This window comes from Phlebotomus papatasi, chromosome 1 (genome assembly GCF_024763615.1).
Source record: "Phlebotomus papatasi isolate M1 chromosome 1, Ppap_2.1, whole genome shotgun sequence".
Lineage (NCBI taxonomy): Eukaryota > Metazoa > Arthropoda > Insecta > Diptera > Psychodidae > Phlebotomus > Phlebotomus papatasi.
Genome location: NC_077222.1, coordinates 5,462,382 through 5,486,580, shown reverse-complemented (window position 1 = coordinate 5,486,580; position 24,199 = coordinate 5,462,382). Strand labels below are relative to the sequence as shown.

At 33.6% G+C, this 24,199-nt stretch overlaps 1 protein-coding gene across 8 annotated transcripts in view; it reads right to left on the bottom strand.

Moving 5' to 3' along the window:
* Positions 1-24,030, bottom strand: part of LOC129798567 (diacylglycerol kinase theta) — an 81,831-nt gene extending 57,801 nt beyond the window's left edge. For all 8 annotated transcript variants that reach the window (XM_055841765.1, XM_055841768.1, XM_055841770.1 and 5 more), the window contains exon 1: positions 19,208-24,030. In XM_055841765.1, coding sequence (XP_055697740.1) covers positions 19,208-19,319 — 112 coding nt within the window. In that variant the 5' untranslated portion in view covers positions 19,320-24,030. The remainder of the gene's footprint in view (positions 1-19,207) is intronic.
* Between the last annotated feature and the right edge of the window lie 169 nt (positions 24,031-24,199).

Sequence of the window (24,199 nt, the reverse complement as noted above, 5' to 3'; positions counted from 1 at the left end):
CTTCTTCATTTATCTGTGTTAGTGGTTTGATTTTACTCTTTCTCTCTTTCTGGTCCACAAAACACACAGAACCCCATAGAGTCTTCTCTACCATTTGGAAAAGTGTCTCGTGGGAAATTTTCCACAGGACGATATATACGTGGAAGGAGAATACCAGGCATTATCAGGGAGAGAACGCGAGAGAAGATATCCCAAAGAGAGAGTACATGAATGACCTATATTTTACCCGAAGCCTCAATGACTTGTGTTGTTGTTGTTGGAGGACAACAAATTGAACTGCTTTTCGTGTGAATTCACCACACAAGGCAGGAATCCCTTTTTCCTTCCCTCCAACCACCCCCTCCCATCAAAGTCCTCCCCCAAATACACAAAAAGGGAGAGAAAACAGAGAAAATGAATGAAAAATTTCTTCCCTCCTTGTTGCACATATTGTTGCCTTCAAACACCACAAGGACAATCTTTTTTTTTTTTTGCCTTTCATACCAACCCACCTCCCCTCTATATACTGGCCTATGTTAATGGACAACAAATAATGTTTTATAGAGCTTTCTCCTTGACTTCATCCTCTAATACTTTTGTCCTCCCTCTTGGACACTAAACTGATGTTTTTATGCATTCTTAGAAACACATCCTACTATTCACAATTTCAGGGATTTCTTTACAAAAAAAAAGAATGATTAGGAAGTTTAGGAAAAATACTAAGTATCTAAACCGGATACGAATGAGCAAATTCAAACAGTCCAACGGCTTATAGAATTATTAAAGCAGGTGCACAAGCTTATGCAAGTTATCCTTAATTGTAAATTAGTTTCAAAATCATATCAAAACAATAAACTTACGTGCTCTTAGCACTTTGCAAAGTCTTTACTACTTGGCCGTCCTAATTCCGACTTTAACGTACTTAAAATTCTAAATTTTCTACAAAAGACTCTTCTAAATGAACTTAAGAATCTATTTAACATAGAGATCTTCTTAATATTCTATAATGAACAAGATTTGTATTTTAAGAAATCTTCTTTGGAGCCAGAATTAAAAAAAATATACAAATAATAGAGTACTTCAAATACAACAACCTAGTCTAATACGGTCTTCAGACAAGAGGCTTAGCCCAGTTACTGAAGATCTTTAATTTCTAAAGAATAAGGAACTATTCAAGAAGCGAAATAGCTGCCTTACAAAACCAAAACTTTGGAAAATTTCGCACCTTTAAAGGCCTCTACACATTGGGAGCATTTTTCATCAAAAATCGCATTCTGTCAAAAATGCAATTATTGTCAAAAATAGCATCTAATGTGTAAAGACCTTAAGTTTTAAGGGCGCATTAAACAGATTATAAGAATTTTCGTTCTATAAAGCCTTATGTCAAACGCACAATAACTTTTAATGAGTCTGACAAACCTTTTAGATCAGGAAAACTTCATGAAATCAAAATTTCCTACTCTTTCACAAACATTTTGCACATGTCTATCTCATTCTTTCCCACTCAAATCTAAATTGAATTTGTTTGATGTTCAAAAAAAGAAGAAGAGTGCGAAAGCGAGTGAAGTGGAAAACTGCCAAACTTTTGACAGAAAAGGTTGTGAATTGGATTTCATGAAATACCCCCTGATCAAGGGGTTGTTAAAACGTGTACCGGTACAATAAATAGATGTGATTGTGAAGGAATCACACCTAATAAAAAATTTTCCAGTTGAGAATAACTCAAGAAGCGATAATAATAAAATAATTATATTCTAAATTATGATTAACTACATTTCCATCAATTTTCTATTAAGCCGTTTCACGGCTAACTTCAAGTCTTTTCAAGATCTTTAAAGCTTGACACATGATCTCTGTGCAATGATATCCCTGAACCCCGTTCTCCGTCTTGACGACCTATCTATTCAATTTTTATCCTGAGGCAAAAAAATAGACTAACCAAGGAAAGATCTCCCACTCATAATAGAATTTCTTAATGAAAGTTCTATGAAATCCAAAATGGGACCTTCTTGCCTTTTTAGGGCAAGGTCAAAAAGGTCAAAAACTGCATTTTCTCACGTAAAGTCTAAATGGCGAGAGTTAGCGAGATAGAACATTATCCAGGCACCCCGATAAATCAATCCAAAGGAATTACAATATGATCTTACTTTTCCCTTAAAAAGAAAATGCTCTTCTTTAGAATATCCCAAAATTGAGCCAAATTAGTACACTTATGTTTTGGAACTTGTCCAGAAGGTCACTTCATTCATACATGCTAATAATCTTGAAACATTGTATCATTTGTTTTCAATGTAGTACCATGATACATGGTAGAAACATGATAGAAATAATGAAAGTTGAATTTTGAATATTATAAAAAATGTGTTATTTGAATACCAAAAGAAAGAACAAATAGACCAAATAGAAAACAACATTGACGTTGAAGAATTTTCATCGTGATCTTAAAAAAAATACGTAATGTAATAACATTTACTCATTCATTTAGGGGAATTCTGTAATTTTCGTCGCACTGTCATGCGTGAGTTCGAAACTTGACAATGCCATTCGAACTTTTTTTGTTGTATCATATGAGTTCGAAAATGCAATTCATTGAATTTTTAATGAAATCCCTTTACTTGATGATTTTATGAAAATACAGTACGTCTTGGTTGATTTGTTTAACAAAATTCATTGTCATTTAAATTTAATTGCCAGGAATCTTAAATATGTGACTTCTGACAACGCCATGTGAGCTGAAATGTGAACGGGTACAGAATCGCATTTTCGAAAAAGCTCTCCTAAGATTCGAACCTAATTTGTCATATGACATTGCCAGAGCGTTACAGAATTCCCCTCAAGGCAACTTATTTAAGCCCATTATACACTCCCCATTACTCCATTCTATCTTAACCCCCAAGGCTGTCTTCCAGCTCTATATTTTAGCTTTTGTATGCCTGAGGTAGACACAGAGTGCTGTTTCTACAGTAGACTCTCGCTCAATCGGCTCTTTTTCAATCGGGCGAAAAATTTTGTTGACAATTTTCACGTTTAATTATGAAGCCAATTCGCTCAAATTCGCTGTATTTCTTCCTATTTTATCGTGATTCTTTATCATTGAGCGCTTTTTGTGGAATTGACAAAGGCTTTGACGCCCAAATCTATCGATAAACCGGGTGACATTTCGCCCCAAATGTCCATTTGAGAGAGAGTCTACTGTATATTGCGACAGACCAGCCTTGGTTGGATCAGTTGCAGTGAATGTGTATTTGTATCGACAGATCGCTTTATGCCGAAACTCGTTTCTGATACTAACTTCTCTTCTTTAGGTGGTTTATTGTAAATGCATTGGCTTTACTTTTTCATCCATTCACTAGACTAATTCGATACGGCTGCTGAAAAATCTGCAGCCGCCGAGTTTCGAACCCGAAACCTCATAGTCATAGAGACACTTACCAACTGATCCACTGAGCCTCTCGGAAATCATAAAAAGTAACAATTCTGATCTGTTTTCTGAACTCTGATTTGTCCTTTCTAAATGAGTGAACTTCTTAGAAGTAAAGATTCATAATTTTTAAATTTTTACAACTAAATTGGTTTTCGGAGGTTATGATATTTTGAGGTTATCTCTACACAAAACCTCTAATCAATATTTTTAATCTGCAGATAAAAGGATACTGAGTAATGCTAGGGTATATAAAAGCTCAAGTTAGCATTTTAATGTTTAATGAAATGAACAAATTCAATTTTTCGAACACCTAGAACGACCCACCAGAAACATTAACTTTCCCCATACTTTTTTTTTCACATGGTGGAAAAATTCAGAGGCTTGTTGCTTGTCACGAAAAGAGGCATTTTTTTCCCACAAGGTAAATGGGACGCTGGGGAGAGGTTGAGAGCGAGAGAGAAACACATCAACTTTCGTGCAAATCATACTAAAAGCTCGCACCATTGATAGAAACAGCATCTTTTGCTGGGTGGCACACATCAATTTAAAATCAATTTATGCGACGAATGGTGAGCAGAAAAACGCATTGGGTAAAAGTCGACAGGCACTAAATATGAAATAATATTATGGAATTTTTATATAGCACATTTTTATGCTTGTACATATTCGTCAAAAATAACTTTTTATAGTGTGATATTGAGCAATAAGACTGAATATGGTTGGAAGCTTTTTTGTGACTTATTTTTTCTCTTATTTTATTTTATTTTTTTTTTTCTGTTGGAGTCCAGAATTCGAAAGGGGTGTATATTAAATTTTATGGAATTTATGTATCTTTTTTTTTTGATAGAAACATTTAACTCTCTCCCTCGAATTTAGGAGCAATTCAACAGGGATGTATGGTGTATGGAAAAGTGGGAAAAGTGTGCTTGGTGGAGCACATTTCGGGAAAATTGTGCGCGGGGTGTATTGTGAAGTATCTACGTCACCGACGTCAGGGATCTGACTCTCTCACTCCTCTCCCTCTCCTTGCTATATGAGTATATACATAGAGTTTGTCTCCCGGAACACCCCAGAAACTCTCCATATATACAATTGAATGTATACCAGGTTCTCTTTTTCATCCCCCCATCTCATTTTCCAACCCCAAACTCTATACCACTCTGGATATGGAGATATGGAAAATGTGTCAACGATTCTACATTCATGAAAACTCCTCTAAAACTCTCGGTTCATTCTCTGCGTGAATAACATTCACACTCAAGCAGAAGAACAATCAATGAACGGAATATCGTGATTTTTCCCAACATTCCCTCATCCATGTCACCCCCAAACCCCCTCAATAGGGAAAATCTATGAATTTCCTCTTCAATAAACTTCCCTAGAGAGAAGCTTTTTCATGGTAGGGATAGATATACAGTGGGTGTCAATAGTTTGTTGCCTAATGCATGTTTGAGAAATCAAGTGAAAAAAATGATAGAAAAAAAATACTTTTTCAAATTTTTCCTTTTGCAGATGAGTTCCCTGTAGTTCGGAGATATTATTTATATTTTTCAAAAAAGATAATTAATTTTATTTCATATCAAAAATGATTGTTTTCCAAAAGTTAGTCATTTTTGAAAAATCAAAAGTTTGTTGCCTCATTTAAAAAAAACTTATTTAAAATGGTCAAAACATGCAACCAACTTACAGTAGAGTCTCGCTATAGGCCATCGCTCTATAGTCCACAATTTATCGACCGTTGATTTCAAAACACTGATTTTATGTTAGGTTATGTTTTTTGTACGCAACAAAGCATAATTATTTTAATATTTTTGGCAAACTTTATTAAGTAGTTGTGATAATTGTGATCCATAATGAAGAGAGCAAGGACAAGTACCATAATCGCAAAGAAAGTGGAAGCCGTCGAGCAATTTCAATACTAAAAGTCGTTGATAATTTTAAAAAATTACATGGACTATAGTGCGACCCAAGTGTCAAATCTGAAACCAAATATGGACTATAACGAGACTCTACTGTAATGCAAACCGGTTACATTTTGAGTTTATGTCATTTGAGAGGCAAATGGTGGATTTGTACATTTTTTTAAAGTTGCCAATGGTAAATACATGTATATAAAAATAGTGATAAATAATAAGATATAATCTATTTTTTGATAATTCATAATTTAGGTTAAAAATGACAAATTAGAAAAAGGTAAAAGGTGGGAAATCGTACAGAGATACTGTTGGAATGAATCGGCGTCGCTTAATTGCCAAATTTTGTGGAAACTCACGAAAGGTTATACATATAATGGTCAAATATTATAATGATGAGGCACGAGTACGTCTGAAAAACGCTACTGGTAGACCCAGGGTTTCGACTCAGAGAGTCGATAATCGCATTGTAAGTATCTCTGATAGTAATCCCATGATGTCTGGTCCAAAACTTGAGTGTCAGTTTGTTACAGAAGGCATACAGGCTTCAAAACCAACCGCAAATGAATGAAAGTGGTAAGAATAATTACTTGGTTTGCAGTTTTCCATTGGTAAACAAAACCAATCTAGGTAAGAAGTTGCAAATTTACTTGGAACATGTTAGAAAAGTAAAAATATAACCTCTTACCTAGATTGGTCTTGCTTACCAATGGAATCTTGCGAGCTAAGCAACTATTCTTACATTTTATTTCAATATGCGTTTGATTTTCGAAACATTTGAAGCCAGTGTTCCTTCGGTAACCAGTTAACTCTGAATTTTTGGGGAAAATATCATGGGGTCTCTATCAGAGATACTTATAATGTGGTTATCAACTCTCTGAGTCGAAACCCTGGGTCTATCAGTAACTTTTTCCGAATGTAGTCGTACCTCTTTACCATAAATTTTGAATATTTTATGCATACATTGACACGATTTTCTATAAAATTTGACGACTGACGACGTAGATTCATTCTAATAGTATTTCTGGATAATTTTCCACCATTTAAGTTTTTGTAATTTGCCATTTTTAACCTAAATTATGAATTATCAAAAAATATATTATTTCTTATATTATTTATCACTATTTTTATATACATGTATTTACCATTGGCAACTTTAAAAATGTACAAATCCATCATTTGCCTCTCAAATGACATAAACTCAAAATGTAACCGGTTTGCATTAAGTTGGTTGCATGTTTTGACCACCTTAAATAAGTTTTCTAAATGAGGCAACAAACTTTTGATTTTTCAAAAATGACTAACTTTTGGAAAACAATCATTTTTGATATGAAATAAAATTAATTATTTTTTTGAAAAATATAAATAATATCTCCGAACTACAGGGAACTCATCTGCAAAAAGAAAAATTTGAAAAAGTATTTTTTTCTATCGTTTTTTTTCACTTGATTTCTCAAACATGCATTAGGCAACAAACTATTGACACTCACTGTAAATGTTATTTAGGGGAGGGATTCAAAATAACTTTGATGGATTTCTCAGAAAAGCATCCCTCCTATATAGTTAATATCCTCAATGAGGATATGCAATTTTGTTGAAACAAAATTTCCCGCCAAAGTCCCAAGGAAAAATGATCGGAAATTTGCTCTACAATGTTGTACACATACGATAAAAAAAAAACTGAAGAAAAACTCTTGGACTAACAAAGTATATAAGTTTAGGAGAGAGTTTATAAGAAAAGTGGGAAAAGTAGATCTGTGTCACTTCCTCCAGAGAACATCCTCAATCGTTTCGCGACACACTGAGAGGGATATTTATAGAATTGGTGAACGACATGGAGTGCAAAAGGTTGCAATTTTGCAATTTTCCTCCACCTCCTCCCCCCCCCGGCACAAATATTCACCGTATAGTCGTGTTATTTGTGAAGGAGAATGTCTATTTCTTCGTCTCTATAATATCATCTATAACATTTTTGCTATATTCCCTCAATAAACATATCGAAGAGACGGGAAATCCAGGTCAAAAGACGTGAATTCCCCTGAATAAAACAGTCGAAGGGCCTTTCGTGCGTCATCAACGTGTTGAAATTTTGTTACGCGCGCTTCTTGAGGAAAATTCTTCAATGTATTAGCCCCTGAGAGAGCGAGAAAATGAAGAGAATTTTCCACACAAAATATCCGTGAGAGAGTGAGAAAAGTGTCTCTCTGTGTACAAATAAATTAAATTATTGATAAATTTCCTGTATACATCTATTTTTTATCTTTTGGTATTCTTATGAAAGACACTCAACTATTTTTTTCCTCATCAACTAACAAAAAAAAATCAACAATTTTTCTTTCATGTGAGGGACTCTTGTGACGACACAAATGGGAAATCATTCTCATGATTTTCCTCCCATCCCCCTCAAAAAAAAAAAACCAGATAGAGATATTATATAAATATTTCTATATAATGAGATTTGAATAGGAAAAATAGGAGAAATGTTGCTATAAATAAGCAAAATAAAAAAGAAATATACGACAAAAAAAGCTATTAATAAATTTCCACCCAAAAATAAACTAAAATAATCTTTGACAAAGACTCTGGCACTTTTCATCCTTGGGCAAGTCATATAAGTATAAATCTCCGGAAAAAAAATCACTAAGTAGAGAGTGAAGTAAAATCCACAAGGGTGCTTCAAGCTGTATAAGGATACACTGTCTCAACACATTAAAAATAATTACATAACTTTTTTTCTAGGGGAGTGCAGGGAAGTATTTAAATATATATTGAAATATTTTGATTTCATCTGCATATTGCAATAATTCTTATCTAAAAATATATAGCACGGATGCCTAAATTGAGAAATTATAATCCAAAAATAATATTGTTATATTTCCTATTGATTATTTTAAAATTAATATTAATAAAGGCTGTATTCCCTATTTTTAACATATCCATAGAACTTTAAATATTGTATTGGATATGATTCTTTTATTTAGCGTACAGCAAAGCCTTCAAAATCAAGAGGGAAACAACTCGCGAGTCTAGAACATCTACCAACGTGAATATCGCGAATATTGACATTTTTGTGTGAATATTGCGAATATTTCATATTATATGTATCGTGAATAACGTAAATATTAACATTTTTCGTGAATATTGAGAATATTTTATATCATAAGTATCGTGAATATCGCGAATATTTCCTCAATATTACGAATATCGCGAACATTTCTTGAATCATTGTGAATATCGCGAAAATTTTCCGAATATTGCGAATATTTCCTGAATATTGCAAATATTTAGGGAAATATTCGAATATTTTCTTCTTAAAATTGTGAATATTGATTCAACGACTTGAAATTTTGGTCAGTTTTTTGTCCCTTGTTCAAAATTCGTATGACGGAATTTTTGTACCGATTCACCCATCCAACGTTACGAAATTTCGTTACCCGAATAAGCATCCCTTCGAAGCGAGAACTCATTATGGAAATTGTAGTTCTGTAGAGCCTAGCCTGAAAATATTTCCAATGTTTGATTTAAATAAGCAATAAGCATCTAGCACGTTGGACTATAAGTCCATAGATTGACGCATAAATGGAACCACTATCAAAAAAATTGAATATATCTCGAATCATTCATTCATCAATTATGGCCTATCTTGGAGAGTTTTTGAAAGTCTTCTTTTTGGACGAGATAAAAAAGTTGGATCATCGTTGAAAACGCCATATTGAGTATCTATATATACCATCTATATATTCCGTTTTAAACTATACGACCACAAACCTTCTAAAAAGCAAAATTTTTCAAAAATTTAACTGAACAACCCAAAAATATTTTAATCCTTTAAATCGAAATTACCCCAATTACTCCTCAGTAAAAAAACTTCAGAAAAGTCACATTTACAGCAACAATAAACTTTTTATTCATTTAAAATTGCTTTAGTACACTTAGTTATAGTCTTACTGACATTTCTTCTAAAGGTAAATGTAAATAAACGCAATATATGATAATACTAATGTAAAGGTTGAATACAAGAGTTTTTATAAAGTTTTTGAGGTTAGTTTAATATACAATCTAACCTAAAAACACAGTAATTCAAAGAGTTTTTAGTCTTTCATAAACAAATTATTGAGAAATGAGTAAATATTTAAAACTTCATAATGAAATAGATCCAAAGGGATAAAATATGCTAGGGGAGACTGGGGCAGATTAGCCACGTATAGTATTAGATAGTGGCATCTTATAGTTTGCCTTCGAAGGAATATTGAGGAAGCCACTCTTTATTCTAAATATATACTTTCCTTACTATTCATTGAATTATTTATCAGATTTATCTTTTTTAGGTTAAACCAAAGACACCCAGCAAAAGCTTTTATTCCAATACAATCATTTAATAAATATATAAAGGATCATACAATATTTTAGTTCCATCGTGTTCTCTGATTGGTTAGAACTTAAACTTAAAAGCTTTTAAAGCTCTAGCCAATCAGAGAACTCAATAAGAATAAAATATTTTAAAGAACTAAATATTTAATGTTTAGAGTTAAAAACTCATTACAATTGAGAATTTACAGAACTTCTCGACGGTTTCATTCCATCTTCTATCTCAGAATGACAATTTTTCAGAAGACCCATTTGAAGTTGGCGTTTTCCTATGCTACCCGTGTAAATTTTTTTCGAAAAATAATGAATATCACGTTACCCGAACGTCAGATAACCACCAAATTTTCATCAGATGCAAATCTCGGTTCCAGGATTAATATATCTCTCGGAAAAATATAATCCTAAGTCGACTTAGAATCGTATAGAATGGAGCCGGCGTTCTAATGCTAATCTATCATAATCTTAAGAGCTACTTGGAAATGTCGTAACTAACCTCAAATTTAATTAATCCAATTCTTGTTGGATAAGTTCATTTGAAAGCTTTCAATATGAATACTAAGTCTGTAGAATTTCCCGAATATTTCTTATACCTTTAAGGACGATTGGAAAACCGGTTTCCCATAAAGAAAATTATTTTTCCTGACTGCCTAAAGTTACTTTTTCCTTATGTTTGTACGTAATTGCAAAGTAGAAGGTTGAAGGAATCTAGGATATTTTTTGGAAGTCTACAGCTATTTGCTCTATATTCAATTTTTAAACTCAAAAATGACGAATTTTTAAATTCTCACTCTGAAAAATAATTTTAAATATATTTTATACTTCCAATTTTTTTTAAGCAAAACCCTTTTGGGAAAAGAAACTACAATACTCAAACATAATATTTTTCATTTGATTGAAAATGATCACTCATTAGTATTGTCAGAAAAATTACTTAAATTTTTAAGCTATTTTTGTCCCTATCGTTCATAGAGTCAAAAAATACACCGAATCAGACTCTGTTGGCTTTTCGAAGGCCAGTTATAAGACCTTTTATTGGTTTTTTTCATTGGTTTCATTTTTATTGCTGATTTTCGGTCCGCGAAAACTGTCTCGTCGTTAAAGGGTTAATGGTAGGGTAAGTGTCCTAATTCAAAACCATTTCCAGACGCTTTAACTTTGACAGACGATTCAACACATTAAGTTCATGTTTTTTTTTTCAGAAGAGAATTACATAAATTTGCTCCTTGATTCTTCTAGAATGTTCCTGTTTAGTGAAAATTCTTTAAATATAATTTGAAAACTTCGTATAATGCTTCTATTGGAAACAAATTAATCCAAATGGAGACAAGGGAAAGTTTCTAATTGGAGACAAACAGTATAAGTGAAACCGCGACGTGGAAGCCTTCCACAACCTTGTTGAGTTGCTCTTAAGTGCAGGATTTGTTATTATTCCTGGTCTTTTCTCCTTTCCCATCTAAAACAATAAGAAAATCTCTCCAAAAAAATCATATTTCCGGGGGTTTCCTATTGAGGCATTTGCAGACACTTCAGAAAAACCCTTTTTGTTCACGAAATAGGTAATTATTTCATTTGAAAACTTCACGTATCGTTAACAATAAAGATTAGCACTTCATTTAACTAAAATTAGCCAGAAATATGATATGGTCGATCTATGAAAAATTCAATGGTAAAAAGGTACACTTTTAATTTTTATCCGAAATTAACAAATTAAAATTTGTGAATATGAATGGATTTTCGCTTTATTTGGAGCAAAATTAACTAAATAATGAAACTGAGGTATAGAAAATATATAAATATAATAATTTAGTACTGTATTTATCGTGAAAACAATGACGTTTCCATTTGGAGTAGTGAAAAATTTCCATTTGGAGCAAGTTTTGAATTAGCTTAATTTACTCTACTAGACATAAAATTAATGCTGAAACATTTTTAGAATATAACCCCAATAAAGGAAAAATTCCAATGGATGCAAATCACATTCTAACTCTACGACAAGAAAATTCCTTCAACTTTACAGTTAAATATATCAAAAAGATATCAGGAAATTTCATCATGAGAAAACATACTCTATTCCGGATTCAATCACCAAGATGAAAGATATTTGTAGACTTTTTTTTTTAAAGTGACTTTTCTCATAAACTCTCTTCTTGTGTGTCCCAAAACTACTCAATGGAATATTTTCTCATTGATGACTGGTTATTTTTTTTCCTTGTTAATTATTTATTTCTGGGATGTGTGTTATAAAATTATCACTCGAATATTCATTTAAAATTTCACACACGTTGTGTCTCTCTGAGGAAAAATTCTTATCATAGAGATGCTAAAGCAAACTGTGGCAAGAGATGCTTCTGATAAGACTTTTAATAAAGTTTTTTTTTTATTTATATATTTCTTGGAGAGAGAATGAATTCATTTGAATTTCAGCTTCTTCCGTGGACTTGAATTCTCTCTCCCTATCTTGTCTATTGTCTCAGTGTGTGTAAATAAATCATAATTAAATTGTATGTTTGTCCAGAGTCTATAAAAAAAAAGTGAGGCACACTCTCTAATCTTTCCACCAGTTTTCTTCATTTTCAAGCTGTGAAATTCTTTTCCTCCCCTCCTCCACGTCAAAAAATACTATATTCTTTTGCTTATGTAAGTTTATGAAGCTATGAAGCTTTTCATTCTCTCCCACGGAAATTCATTCATACTCCCCTCTGAAGGACACTCGAAAGCTCTGGCAGCAATTCTCCCCAGGAAAATATCAATGAAAAGGGAAAGAAATAATCCTATATCTCATGCAGTTTTATGTTGAAAGTCATTTAAAAAGATTCTCTGAAATTTTTATTGTTGCACCAAAAGAAAAAAAAACTGGCATGTCGTCAAATATCACGATAACACGATAAAAGTTCTCACAGAGGAACTTTTAAAGTTCATTGGAAAGGATTAAAAGCTCTTGGAAATTTTGTACAAAACTTTTCTCAACATCTTTTTTAGTATCACTTTCTTTCAAGCACTCAAATCAATTAGGGGTTTTGGACTTTTCCATTTTCTCTATGGGCAACAAACACTGCATGAGAAAAATCATTTTCATTTCACTGAAAAAAAATTAAATGCTTCCTCAACAAATTAGGGATCGCTTTTTGTGGAAAGAATTGTAAAAAGAAAATTACTTATTTATTTCATAAAATATTTTTAATACTTGTTCCATTTAAATAATATTGACTAGATGGACATTTTGCCCATATATGCAAATTTCTCTTGAACCATTTTTAATAAGAGATTTTTCAAGCATAAAAATTAAAAAGGTTCTAGAGAGCTTATTTCTTAAATGATTGAGAAAATTTTGGGTTTGTTGGAACGGTCTTGGAGTCCTCGATAATTTTTTATTAGATAAATTTTTGATTAGGAAAAATTTGGTTTTTTTTTATGAATTTTGAAGCTTAATTTAATAATTTTTCGTATTTAGGAAAATTGAAAAATAACCAAAAGAGATGGATAATTATTTTGAAAAATAGTTTTTTAATTCCAAAGGTAACCTAAATTGCAATATTTAGGTCAGAGGTGAGCAAGATCTGTAGGAAATTTAACAAACGTCAAATAAAAATTATACATCAATGGTCAAAATGCAATCTGGACATACTCATTTTGACGTTTATTCAGTTTAAACAGTTCTTGCTCACCCCTGATTTAGGTTAGTATTGTTCAAAGAGTTGAATGAAATCCGTTGTTAAATATTCAGAAAGTTTTAAAAAAATAAGAACAAATCCTTGTAGTTAATTTAATTATTCTTCTCATTTTTTGTCAGCTATTCAACAGTTTTGGGAAAAAACTTTTTTGAAAATAGAAATTTAAGAATATCGATGACGCAAAATTTTTTTTTAATGATGAGTGTCATTTTCAACTTTCTTAGACTAGACTACTTACTTAACTAGACAGACTTACAACATAAGTCGAAAGACGGCTTAGCGTAATTGTAATTAAAATAATGATTTGACTTAATTCCCATCAGTTTCTGATTAATTAGGCCGTTTCTTGACTCGAGAGACGAATTAGTCAGAAACTGATGGAAATGTAATCCTAAAAAAATGTTTTCAATAAATGATCTCTCGGAACAGGGGAACTGTATACCAAATTTTGACCTGCTTGTAATTTCGACCACTTCCTTTTTTTGTATAGAAATGCAGATACGAAAATAAAAAGTCCAGGTGCGTGGGAGAATGAATCTTATTAACTCTCTCTTTAAGTTATGCCTTAGATATACATACGACTTAAACCGAGAGACGGCTCAACGTAATTACCGTAATTACAATCAAAATAGTGATTTGACTAAATTCCCATCAATTTCTCATTAACCGTGTAAACAGACGGAATTCCCACGGGAATTCCCATGAAATATTTCATTCCGGACGGGAATTCCGGATGGAAATTCCCATATTGAACTGTCAAATTTTTACCATCTACTCTATGCGCCTCTGGTGGGCTTCAAGCGCAACACAAAAATGCTCCGAAAATTTGAATTTCAAATTGTGTTTTTTCCGAATGTAAATAACGGAATGTGTATTTAGAAGATATTTCACGTACTTTATATTATTATAGTGGCTTTAATAGACCACAATGATATTAGTAATATTATCTATTAATACATTTCATGGAAAATATTTTAAAATATCTAGAGAAATGATTATAAACGTTGTTATAGCGAAAATATCTCGTCAAAAACCCCCAATTAAAGTGGATAAATCAACGACAGGCTTTGGATATCTTTGATGATAGGACCTATTGATAAATTTCAGTTTAATTGTAGTGCTGAGAATTAAAAATTTTATAAAGTGTTAGAAGAAAATGTATAAAATATCCCTGGCAGACCAAACAGTCAATCTATTCTGAACAGAGATGTTTACAAAGATTAGTTAATAGTATAATAATTGAATACAAATTGTTTAAAAAAAAAACAAGAAGATTGTAAATTATTTTAAAATTTTATTTCCAAAAAAAAGTAAATAATAAAAAAATATTAAAGTAATATTTTATATCCGAAAAGGCAGTTTAATATGGTTTTTGTTTGTAACTTTCATCAGTGAACTTCGACAGTTCTTATTATTCTTTGTATTTTCTTATCTAAATTATTATATTCTTTACATTTTTCAATAATGGGATTTATTGAAAAAGATATATTTTGAATATGCCTTTCCAATCATTTAAACTTTTAAACCTCTTCTTAAATGTTATTGATAAATAATTAATTCAATCCAGAAACACTAATACTTCCAAAATTATTATATTATTATTAATCGGTTTTAAATTTGCTTTCAAAAAAAATTTTTGATCACTATAGTAGATTTTACAAGTTTTTTCATATATTACTTGCTCAAAAACACCCCAAATAAAATTTTCGGAATTTTCCGGAAGCAAAAAGCTATCTCGAGAGAGATAGCTTTTTGCCATTTTAGAAAATTGAATATTTCACCCTCCAACGGAAAATTTCCATTTGAAATTCAAAATATTTCAAGACATTCGGGCAGTTTCGTGCACTTTTGCAGAGGGCGCTTGTATAGCAAATTTACCATTTGCTCGTGGAAATTCCCGTGGGAATTCCGTCTTTTTACACGGTAATTAAGCCGTTTTTCGGCCCAATCCGAGAGACAGATTGGTCAGAAAGTGATGGAAATGTAATCTAATCATTGTCTCGCCTTAAGTCGTAAGTGTGTCAGGGCATTAGTCTCTCTATCTTTTATTATCTCTCTAATTCTTTAAATTCTTTGTGCAAATTAAGAACGAATAAATTTTATTTCATGTTACCGTGCAAACAGACGGAATTCCCACGGGAATTCCCACGAGCAAATGGTAAATTTGCTATACAAGCGCCCTCTGCAAAAGTGCACGAAACTGCCCGAATGTCTTGAAATATTTTGAATTTCAAATGGAAATTTTCCGTTGGAGGGTGAAATATTCAATTTTCTAAAATGGCAAAAAGCTATCTCCCTCGAGATAGCTTTTTGCTTCCGGAAAATTCCGAAAATTTTATTTGGGGTGTTTTTGAGCAAGTAATATATGAAAAAACTTGTAAAATCTACTATAGTGATTAAAAAAATTTTTTGAATGCAAATTTAAAACCGATTAATAATAATATAATAATTTTGAAAATATTAGTGTTTCTGGATTGAATTAAATATTCATCAATAATATTTCAGAAGTGGTTTTAATAAGTGGAAAGGCAGATTCAAAACATGTCTTTTTCACTAGATTCCATTATTAAAAAATGTAAAGAATATAATAATTTAGAAAAGGAATTTAAAGAATAGTAAGAGCTGTCGAAGTTCAATAATAGCATTTATAGCCGGAAACCTTATAAATTAAATTTTCTGCTATAAAATATTACTTTGAAATAAAAGAAGAATATTCTTTTTATCGTTCAATTTATTGAAAATAGTTTTAAAATTTTTTACAGACATCTTTCGAACAATGTCCATTCAATTATTATACAAATAATCTTTATATTTATCTCTGCTTAAATTTGCTTCGCTGCTTGGTCTGCCGGGGATATGTCTATTATTTCCTTCTAAAACATCAACGTTAAGAACATTTTCAAAAATTAGATCTTTACTATGGCTGGTCTTTCTTATAAATTTGTGGAGAGGAATTACAGCCTGTACAATAGTAGTAGAAAACTCTGGTTGTACTTCGATTTCCCCCCGAATTATCCTAAATTTATTTGAGAGTATCCCAAAAGCTGTTTCAATTATTCTAAAGACTTTGTCATATTAATAATTGAGTATAAAAGACAACACGTAATATAATAGAGCCATTTTAATAAAATAAAGTACCTAAAATATCTTCCAGATATATATTCCGTTATTTATATTCGGAAAAAACACAATTTGAAATTCAAATCTTCGGAGCATTTTTGTGTTGCGCTTGAAGCCCACCAGAGGCGCATAGAGCGGATGGTAAAAATTTGACAGTTCAATATGGGAATTTCCATCCGGAATTCCCATCCGGAATGGAAAATCTCATGGGAATTCCCGTGGGAATTCCGTCTGTTTACACGGTTACTCTGAAAAGTTTTAGGGTAAGTGTGCCAAATTTCGGCATAGTTGCATGCAAGCCGCAAAGTCTCAAGTTTGAAATGTAATATATTTAATAGAAATTGATTTTTTTCATTCCTCCTACTTTAGGAGTGTTGCTTAGAACTTTGTAGACAGTTTATCGTCTTTATTTACTTTAAAATCGTTCTTAATACATTTTAAAATGTATAAAAATGTAGACATAGCTTTGGTGCCCTATTTCGGCCATCTTCATACTCATAGTTTCTTGCCCTTCCGTAATTCTTCCAATGTCTTTTTCACGTCATCTCGTTTGTCAAAGCTACATTTTTTGTTATTCTTTTGCATTGTATAATCTGTAGAGCAGAGGCGTGCAAGAACCGTTGAAACCGAATAAACGTCAAATGAAACATGTACGTCAATGGTAAAAACGTTACCAGAAAAAACTTTTTTTTTGACGTTTATTTGATTTCAACGGTTTTTGCACACCTCTGCTCTAGAGTATGTAAAAACTAAGAAATCATGGAAATTCGAGGAGCAAAAAAGGTGGCCGGAATTGCAAGCAGGCTGGAATTTGGCACACTTACCCTAATAAGCGGTAAAAAGTATTTTCTTAAAATTTCATCAAAAGGATGCTGTTCATTATTTAACAAATTTTTTCTCAATTTTGGCTTCCGGAACTTTGTCTTTCAGGATTTTAACCGGTACAGAGAAAAACATCCTTTTGACAAACTTTTAACAAAAACCAGTTGGCTGCCGATTAATTTGACAAAACTTTTTATTTGGAGGTCTTGTGCAGTGTTAAGACATATCAACCAATAGAAAACATATACAGTAGACTCTCGCTAATTCGGCTCCTTTATCAATAATAAAAAAGAAACTAATAAACAAAATTAATTAAATGTCTTACTTCTAGCCTTGGGCAATCCAACAGAATCTGATTTGGTATATTTGTTGCTTCTATGAACGATAGGAACCAAAATAGCCTAAAAATTTAAGTATTTCTTCTGACAACATCAATGAAGGATAATTTTTACTCTAATGAAAAATATTATGTATGAGTAGTGTACTTTCTATTTACAAAAGGGTTTTTTTTCCAAAATCAAAATCATTATTAATTAGTGCGATTAGATTAATCAGTGCGGTCATTTGAAAATTCGATACTTTGAACTTAAATATTTACTATATAGCAAATAGTTGGAGATTTTCAAAAAATATCCTGGATTCCTACAACCTTCTACTTTACGATTACGTACAAACATTAGGAAGAAAGAACTTTGGGTAGTCAGGAAAAATAATTTTCTCTATGGGTCACGAGTGACTCAATCGTCCTTCAAGGATTAACATCGGACTACTTTTTAATTCGGGCAACAGTTAAATTTGAAAAAAGTTTGTTGACACTTTTCAAGCTCGATTATAATTATCGAATGAAGCAAATATGCTCATATTTTTTCTGCTTTGTAAACGTATGCGAAAGAACAAAAAAAATCCTTGCATTTCAAACAATTTGATGCCCGTATTTCTCTCTAGTTCGTCTGACATTTCGGTCCCAAATGCCCGAATTTGAGAGAGTCTACTGTATTTTCAAGATGGCGGACTTTTCCTTGCATCCTATTGGCTGTTTTCCCCCTAAAAAAATCTCTTGGTTTTTTTTGTAATTCGATAAATATTTTGCTGTGCATTTTCTAAAATTTCTACTTCGAGTAATTTGTGCTTTTTTTGGCATTCTAACGAAACTTTCGAGAGACATGGAAACTTTGGTGTCCTGGGTGTCCTCATGAGGGTTGAAAGAGTGAAAAACCTCGCCTACTCCTCTTTCTATATATGTATTTCTTTTTTTTGCCTCGTAGAGCATTTCAATGGCAATTCAACGGCCGCCGAAGGAGACGTCGACCAAATTAATATGGGTGACATTATTTTCAATGTCATACACGCAATCATGTAATCCTAAAAGCACTCAATTCGGTGTTTGAGCTTTTTTTTTCTCTCCCACATAATTCGCCCATATCGTCATGAGACGGTGATATGTTGAATATTTTTGGATATATCGTATTTTTTTTTCTTGTCCTCTATAGACTCTTTCCGAGCCTGCACAATCCTTGAATTTTCATGGAAAATCACACAAATACATGCGAATGTCAGGGGTCGGGGGGGGGGGGGGGTTAAAAGCTCAGACTCTCACTTTCGAGAGAGCTTTTCTGAAGCAAATGGGAGGATATATTTTTTTTTCTAATATGACCAATATTCTCTGAGTTTGGGAAGTTGACGCTGGGATGAAAATTGATAGATTTTTGAAGGGAATAGGATGGAAAAAAAGCTCCAGCAGAAATGTCAGAAGGAGGGTTGCAAGAGTGGGGCACTGTGGCAGACTTCAAGGGCGCGCAGATGGATTGGAAAAGGGAGCTGATGTTTGAGGGGGTTTAAGGTGAACAAAAAAAAGATGTCAAAGGGCTAAAAATGGGCGATTATTGAGTTTAGGATGGGCATCTTCCTACCTTCGCAAATGTAGCCTTGTCCAATTAGCCCCCAGAGAAGATCTGAACAGTGATGACAGTAGGTTGGCTTGTGAAATGTCTTCTTCCCAAATGAGTGTCCACCATCCGCCATTTTGTGGTATCTTTGGTGTGTTCACGATTCTGCCGGTCCTCGAGGCTCACGCGACTCCAATCAAGTGCGGACTCGACACGGCATCATCATCCATTTTCTTCCCGCACGCACTTTTGAAATGCTCTTTTGGGGCAACACCTCCAGATCGTCGCTTATTCCCAAGAATCCCCTCACACTCTCTCTCTCTCTGCTTTGAATCTCCTTGGACCACCTTTTATCTCGACTTTCTTCCAGTCTAATCCATGACTTTTCTTTTGCTTCCTTACTTCTCGTTTCTTTTTTTCTTACTTCTACTTTTCTTCCTCGCGTGAGCTTTTACTTATCTCTTTTTTTTGGGTGGGGAGCTTTTCAGCCTCTCTGCAAAACAACCCTTTCGACTTTTTTCTCTTTGGGGGGTATTTTTTCCCTCGAAGCTCCTGCCTTTTCAAGGAGATCTCAATTCCCGGACACTTTGCAATTTCATCAATTTTTTTTGTTTTATCCTGAAAACCACCTCACACTTCACTCTGAGCTCCGTGTGGGAATTTTCACTTTTCACGGGAAACACCTTTTTTCGCTTTTTCTCTCTCTCTTCACGCACCCTCCGCGGAAAATTCCCCAAAACTCATTTGGCAAACTCCTGGCCACTTGGTTTTTTTTCTCTTCTTCTTTCTCTTTCAACCCCAACGAACCCAAAAATTCAGGGAAAATTTTTACAGACCAGAAGAAAAACCCGCAGCGTTTTGTATATGGAGCACTTTTCCGAGGGGGGGATGATGCGAAAAAAAAGTGCGTTTTGCGAGAGGAGCGACGTTTTTTTCTTTCTTTCTTCACACACTTTTTGGGGGGCGCAACACTTCAAGAGAAAAAAAAAGATTTCTATTTTGTGTCCACCTTTCTGCGAGGGCAGAGAGATTCAACCCCAGAGCTTATCCACCTCGCACACACACTAGGTGTTCTCCAACTTGGGGCTCCGGGAGAAGAAAGCACACACACCGTCGATTGTCGCGATTTGTATGGTGGAAAATTTTTCGTTCTTCGCTTTTCCCAATAATGATGGCCAGTCAGCGTTGTTGTTGCTTTTTCACCAGCTAACCCACCCGAACATCCACCGAATGCCTCTAACCGAGTAGTCGCTCTGGGCGGATGGAGCCCGTGCGCATGAACGTCGAGACGCATACACATGCGTGTCAGGGAGACACTCCATTTCCCAAAAAAAAGAGATTCTCATCACTAGCCATCCCGCTCCATTGGGTGGCCCTTCCCCATTCATCCCTCATGCATTGGACAGAGACAACTATACAAGACACACAGTGTGTGCCCTTCACCAGGAGAAACCTCCTGAGTCCCGGAGGCAGGGAATTGGTCGCATTTTTGGACGAAGATTGGCCGACAGAGCAAATTTTCATTTTGGGAAAAGCGCGAGTTCTCAACGTCACACTTTTTCCTCACAATCCCAACGGATGGCGCCTCCCCAGAATCATTTACATTTTGCTCACATTTGCTCATCTTCTATCTTCACTTCATTCACCCTCTTCACGCCTCTTCACACTCTCTATTCATTCAAGTATCCTCCTTTCTTCAAAAACTTGAAACACCTGCAATTTAGACAACAATAAAAACCCAACACATAATATAATTATCCTTTATTACATCAACTATTTATTGATTATATGCTTAAGAACTATTGAGATGTTTTATTCCTCTTAAGGACTTCATTTTGAGACAAACTCCTCACACAATTTTTTTCCTCTCGTTGATAAGGAGTGCTTATAAGTTAACGTGAGATTTCCCTCTAAAACCCACTGAATTTTCCGCAAATCTTCCAAATATCAATATTGTAAATAGCGGTATTTGAGCAAATAGCCAATATTTATATAGACAATTGAATAACTAACAAGTACACAATACAATCTAACGTGCAGTAAACTAAAAAGAGCATAGAGAAGAGTGGGGATTTTTCGCACATTTTTTATGTTTTTTTTTTTTTCAATTTCGAAACTATTAAGACAGTTTATCAGGTTTATCATGAAATTTTGCAGCTTTTCTTATATTATAAATAAATATTTAAAAATTAAATTGCTCTCTGGTCTGGAAAAAATGTTGATAAATTAAAAAAAAATGATATTCAAGAAACCTAGATCCTGAACTGATTCATTACCGATTTTAATCGATATATTTAAGTTGGAAATTTCAAGACCTTTCAAATAAAATCAATCTTGACCAAATCGGTAGAGAAATAATCCCTCTAGAGCAGTTTAACTTTAAAAAAATAAAAAAAAAATAATATAGGAAATAGAATCCGCCTGGACTGCTTTTAACTTCAAAGACGGTCTAGAAATAAACTAGAAAACATGGTTTTAGTTAGAAGGGACAGTAAAGCGGACTGAAGAAAACTTCCAGAGATAGAGAAGCCCGGGGCAGATTAGCCAGTAAATGAAATTTTTCATTGCATGTAATTTGTCTTAAAATGTTTGCATCGTGCTGACAAATACTAAAATAAATAGGAAGGGGAGTGCAATTTTGGAATAAATAGAGGCTTCTTTAATATTCCTTCTAAGAGAAGCTATAACATCCCACTGTCTAATACTGTCTGATGTTGATTTATATAAAAGCGAGTCACGACCAGAAGTTGATATCTCTTACCATTTAGGGTATAGGTTGATGCCAAATAGGAAAATGTTCTGATTCTATTGATCTTTATTTGCACTCTTTTCTCTTAAAAGCTCTATTGGGGATGTGGAGATCCCACTTCTGACTTTGTAAGCCCAGATGGGACTCACTTAAATAATATTATAACTTCCATATGAGAAATAGAGAACTGAAGGTGCTATTTAGAAGGATGTCTGATTGCCAGTGAAAATGTTAGTCACCCTAAGATGAAAACACTTTTTTGGTTTTTGGTGGTATTTGTCTCTCAATGAATTCTGGTTTTCTTTCTTTCTTTTAAACTGAAGGTGCTATCTTTATTTCGACTACTTTAGAGTCAACTGTCCACCACAGCGCCTGATACTCACTCACCGAAATACAGGTGTTAATTGCCATGAACAAAAAGAGCACCCTGTAACAGTCTTCAGCATATAAGCATGGTGAAGGTTATGTCCTGGACACACTTACGACTAAAGTCCAGAGACGACTAAGCTCGTTCATAGCCAAGTCAGTTCCTGACACACTACAAACGAGGCTTAACATTTTCCGGCACTCACAAAACATAACTTTCGTGGGTTTTTATGCAGATATTTCTACTGAAACGCACTAGTACTTCACAATTAATTGTAATTAATAATAATCATTGGACGTGTACTGAGACGTGAATTTACAAATAGTTTCATTTTCAGAGGAGTATTAGTGCATTTCAGTAGAAATATCTACATAAAAACCCAGGAAAGTTATATTTTGTGAGTGCCAAAAAATGTTAAGCCTCGTTTGTAGTGTGTCAGGAACTAACTTGGCTATGAACTAGCTTAGTCGTCTCTGGACTTTAGTTGTAAGTGTGTCCAGGGCATTAGGCGCTTCAAATGAGGTTAAGATAAGTAGGTTTGGCCCTCGACTGGGCTGACATGTGTCGAATAGACTGTACAATTTACGAAAACATCTTGTACGTTGAAAATTTTTAACAGTAGAATAAGGTTTGATAGCAAACCACCATACCTTAACTTTATGCGGAAAGAAAGACTCCATCTACAAAAAAGCGTATACGTAACAGAGCTATTGAAAAAATAAGAATCAAGGGGTAACAAACAAGGGATCTAATCTTTCTAAAGAAGGGTTAACAAGGTTAACAACTCCTCCCCGTAAAAGCGAGATTGTTACGAAAACTTGTAAGAAGCGTAGAATAGAACGCAGTCACTAGTACTGAGAAAGGTTAGTACGAGAGGCCTAAGGAACTTGCAAGAAGCTTCGCGTAGAACGGACTTTACGACAGCTGTGTCTAGAGGGAAATTACGGAGAGTCACTAGGCCTGGGGAAAGTTAGTACGAGAGCTTCAAGGAACTTGCAAGTAGCTTCGGGTAGAACGAACTTTACGGCAGCTGTGTCTAGAGCAAGATAACGGGGAGTCACTAGAATTGAGGAAGGTTCTTACAAGAGATCCGGTGTCTTAAAGGGACGTTGCAGTCACCCAAGTTAGTAAATGAATAAAAGAAAATGGTCAGTTTCCAGACAGTCGAACCTTCGTATATCGCATTTTTTCTTTAAAGTAGATTTAAAAGTAGGATTAAGGTTAGGTTATGTTAAAAGAAATTATGTTTAATATTTAAGATTTTTCTCTGAGGAATCCGAAAATTGCAATATTCGAAGAATGATGCGTTCGGAAGTTACCTATCTTCTCTGAATTTGTCTTTTCGTATTTCGTATGGTAGCACTGAACGTTGCAATGGACTGAATCTACTAAATTTAACCTTAAAAATTTCTACTTGATATAAAAAAAAACTGTTCTCAAAATTAAGAACAGAAAATTGATTTTAAGAACAGCGTGATTTGTACTTAATTCTGAGTCTTGGTGCTGTATAAGTAAATCTTTCATCGTAGAATTTTCCTTAAAAATAGAAGTCATGGAACATAATTATGTGCGAAACTAAGCCACTCTCCCCTACATTTCTCACGGGGAAAATTATAGGGGACACCAGGGATAAATTATCGAGAAAATTAAGTTTTTGCGGATTTGCTTAAACTCTCTTTTACGACAAACTGTAACATCAAGCTGTCTTAATCAGCCCAGATTTCCCCTATTCCAAATTAATCCAATACGACTCTTATTTGATGCTCTCCCGATTGCAAAAAAACTTAGTTTTTTCTTGAATACTGGGTGAAACTTTACCATTAAAAATACCTTTACACATTATTGTCTTTTATATAAAAAGAAAACGATTGAAAAAAATTCCATTCCCAAATTAAAGCTC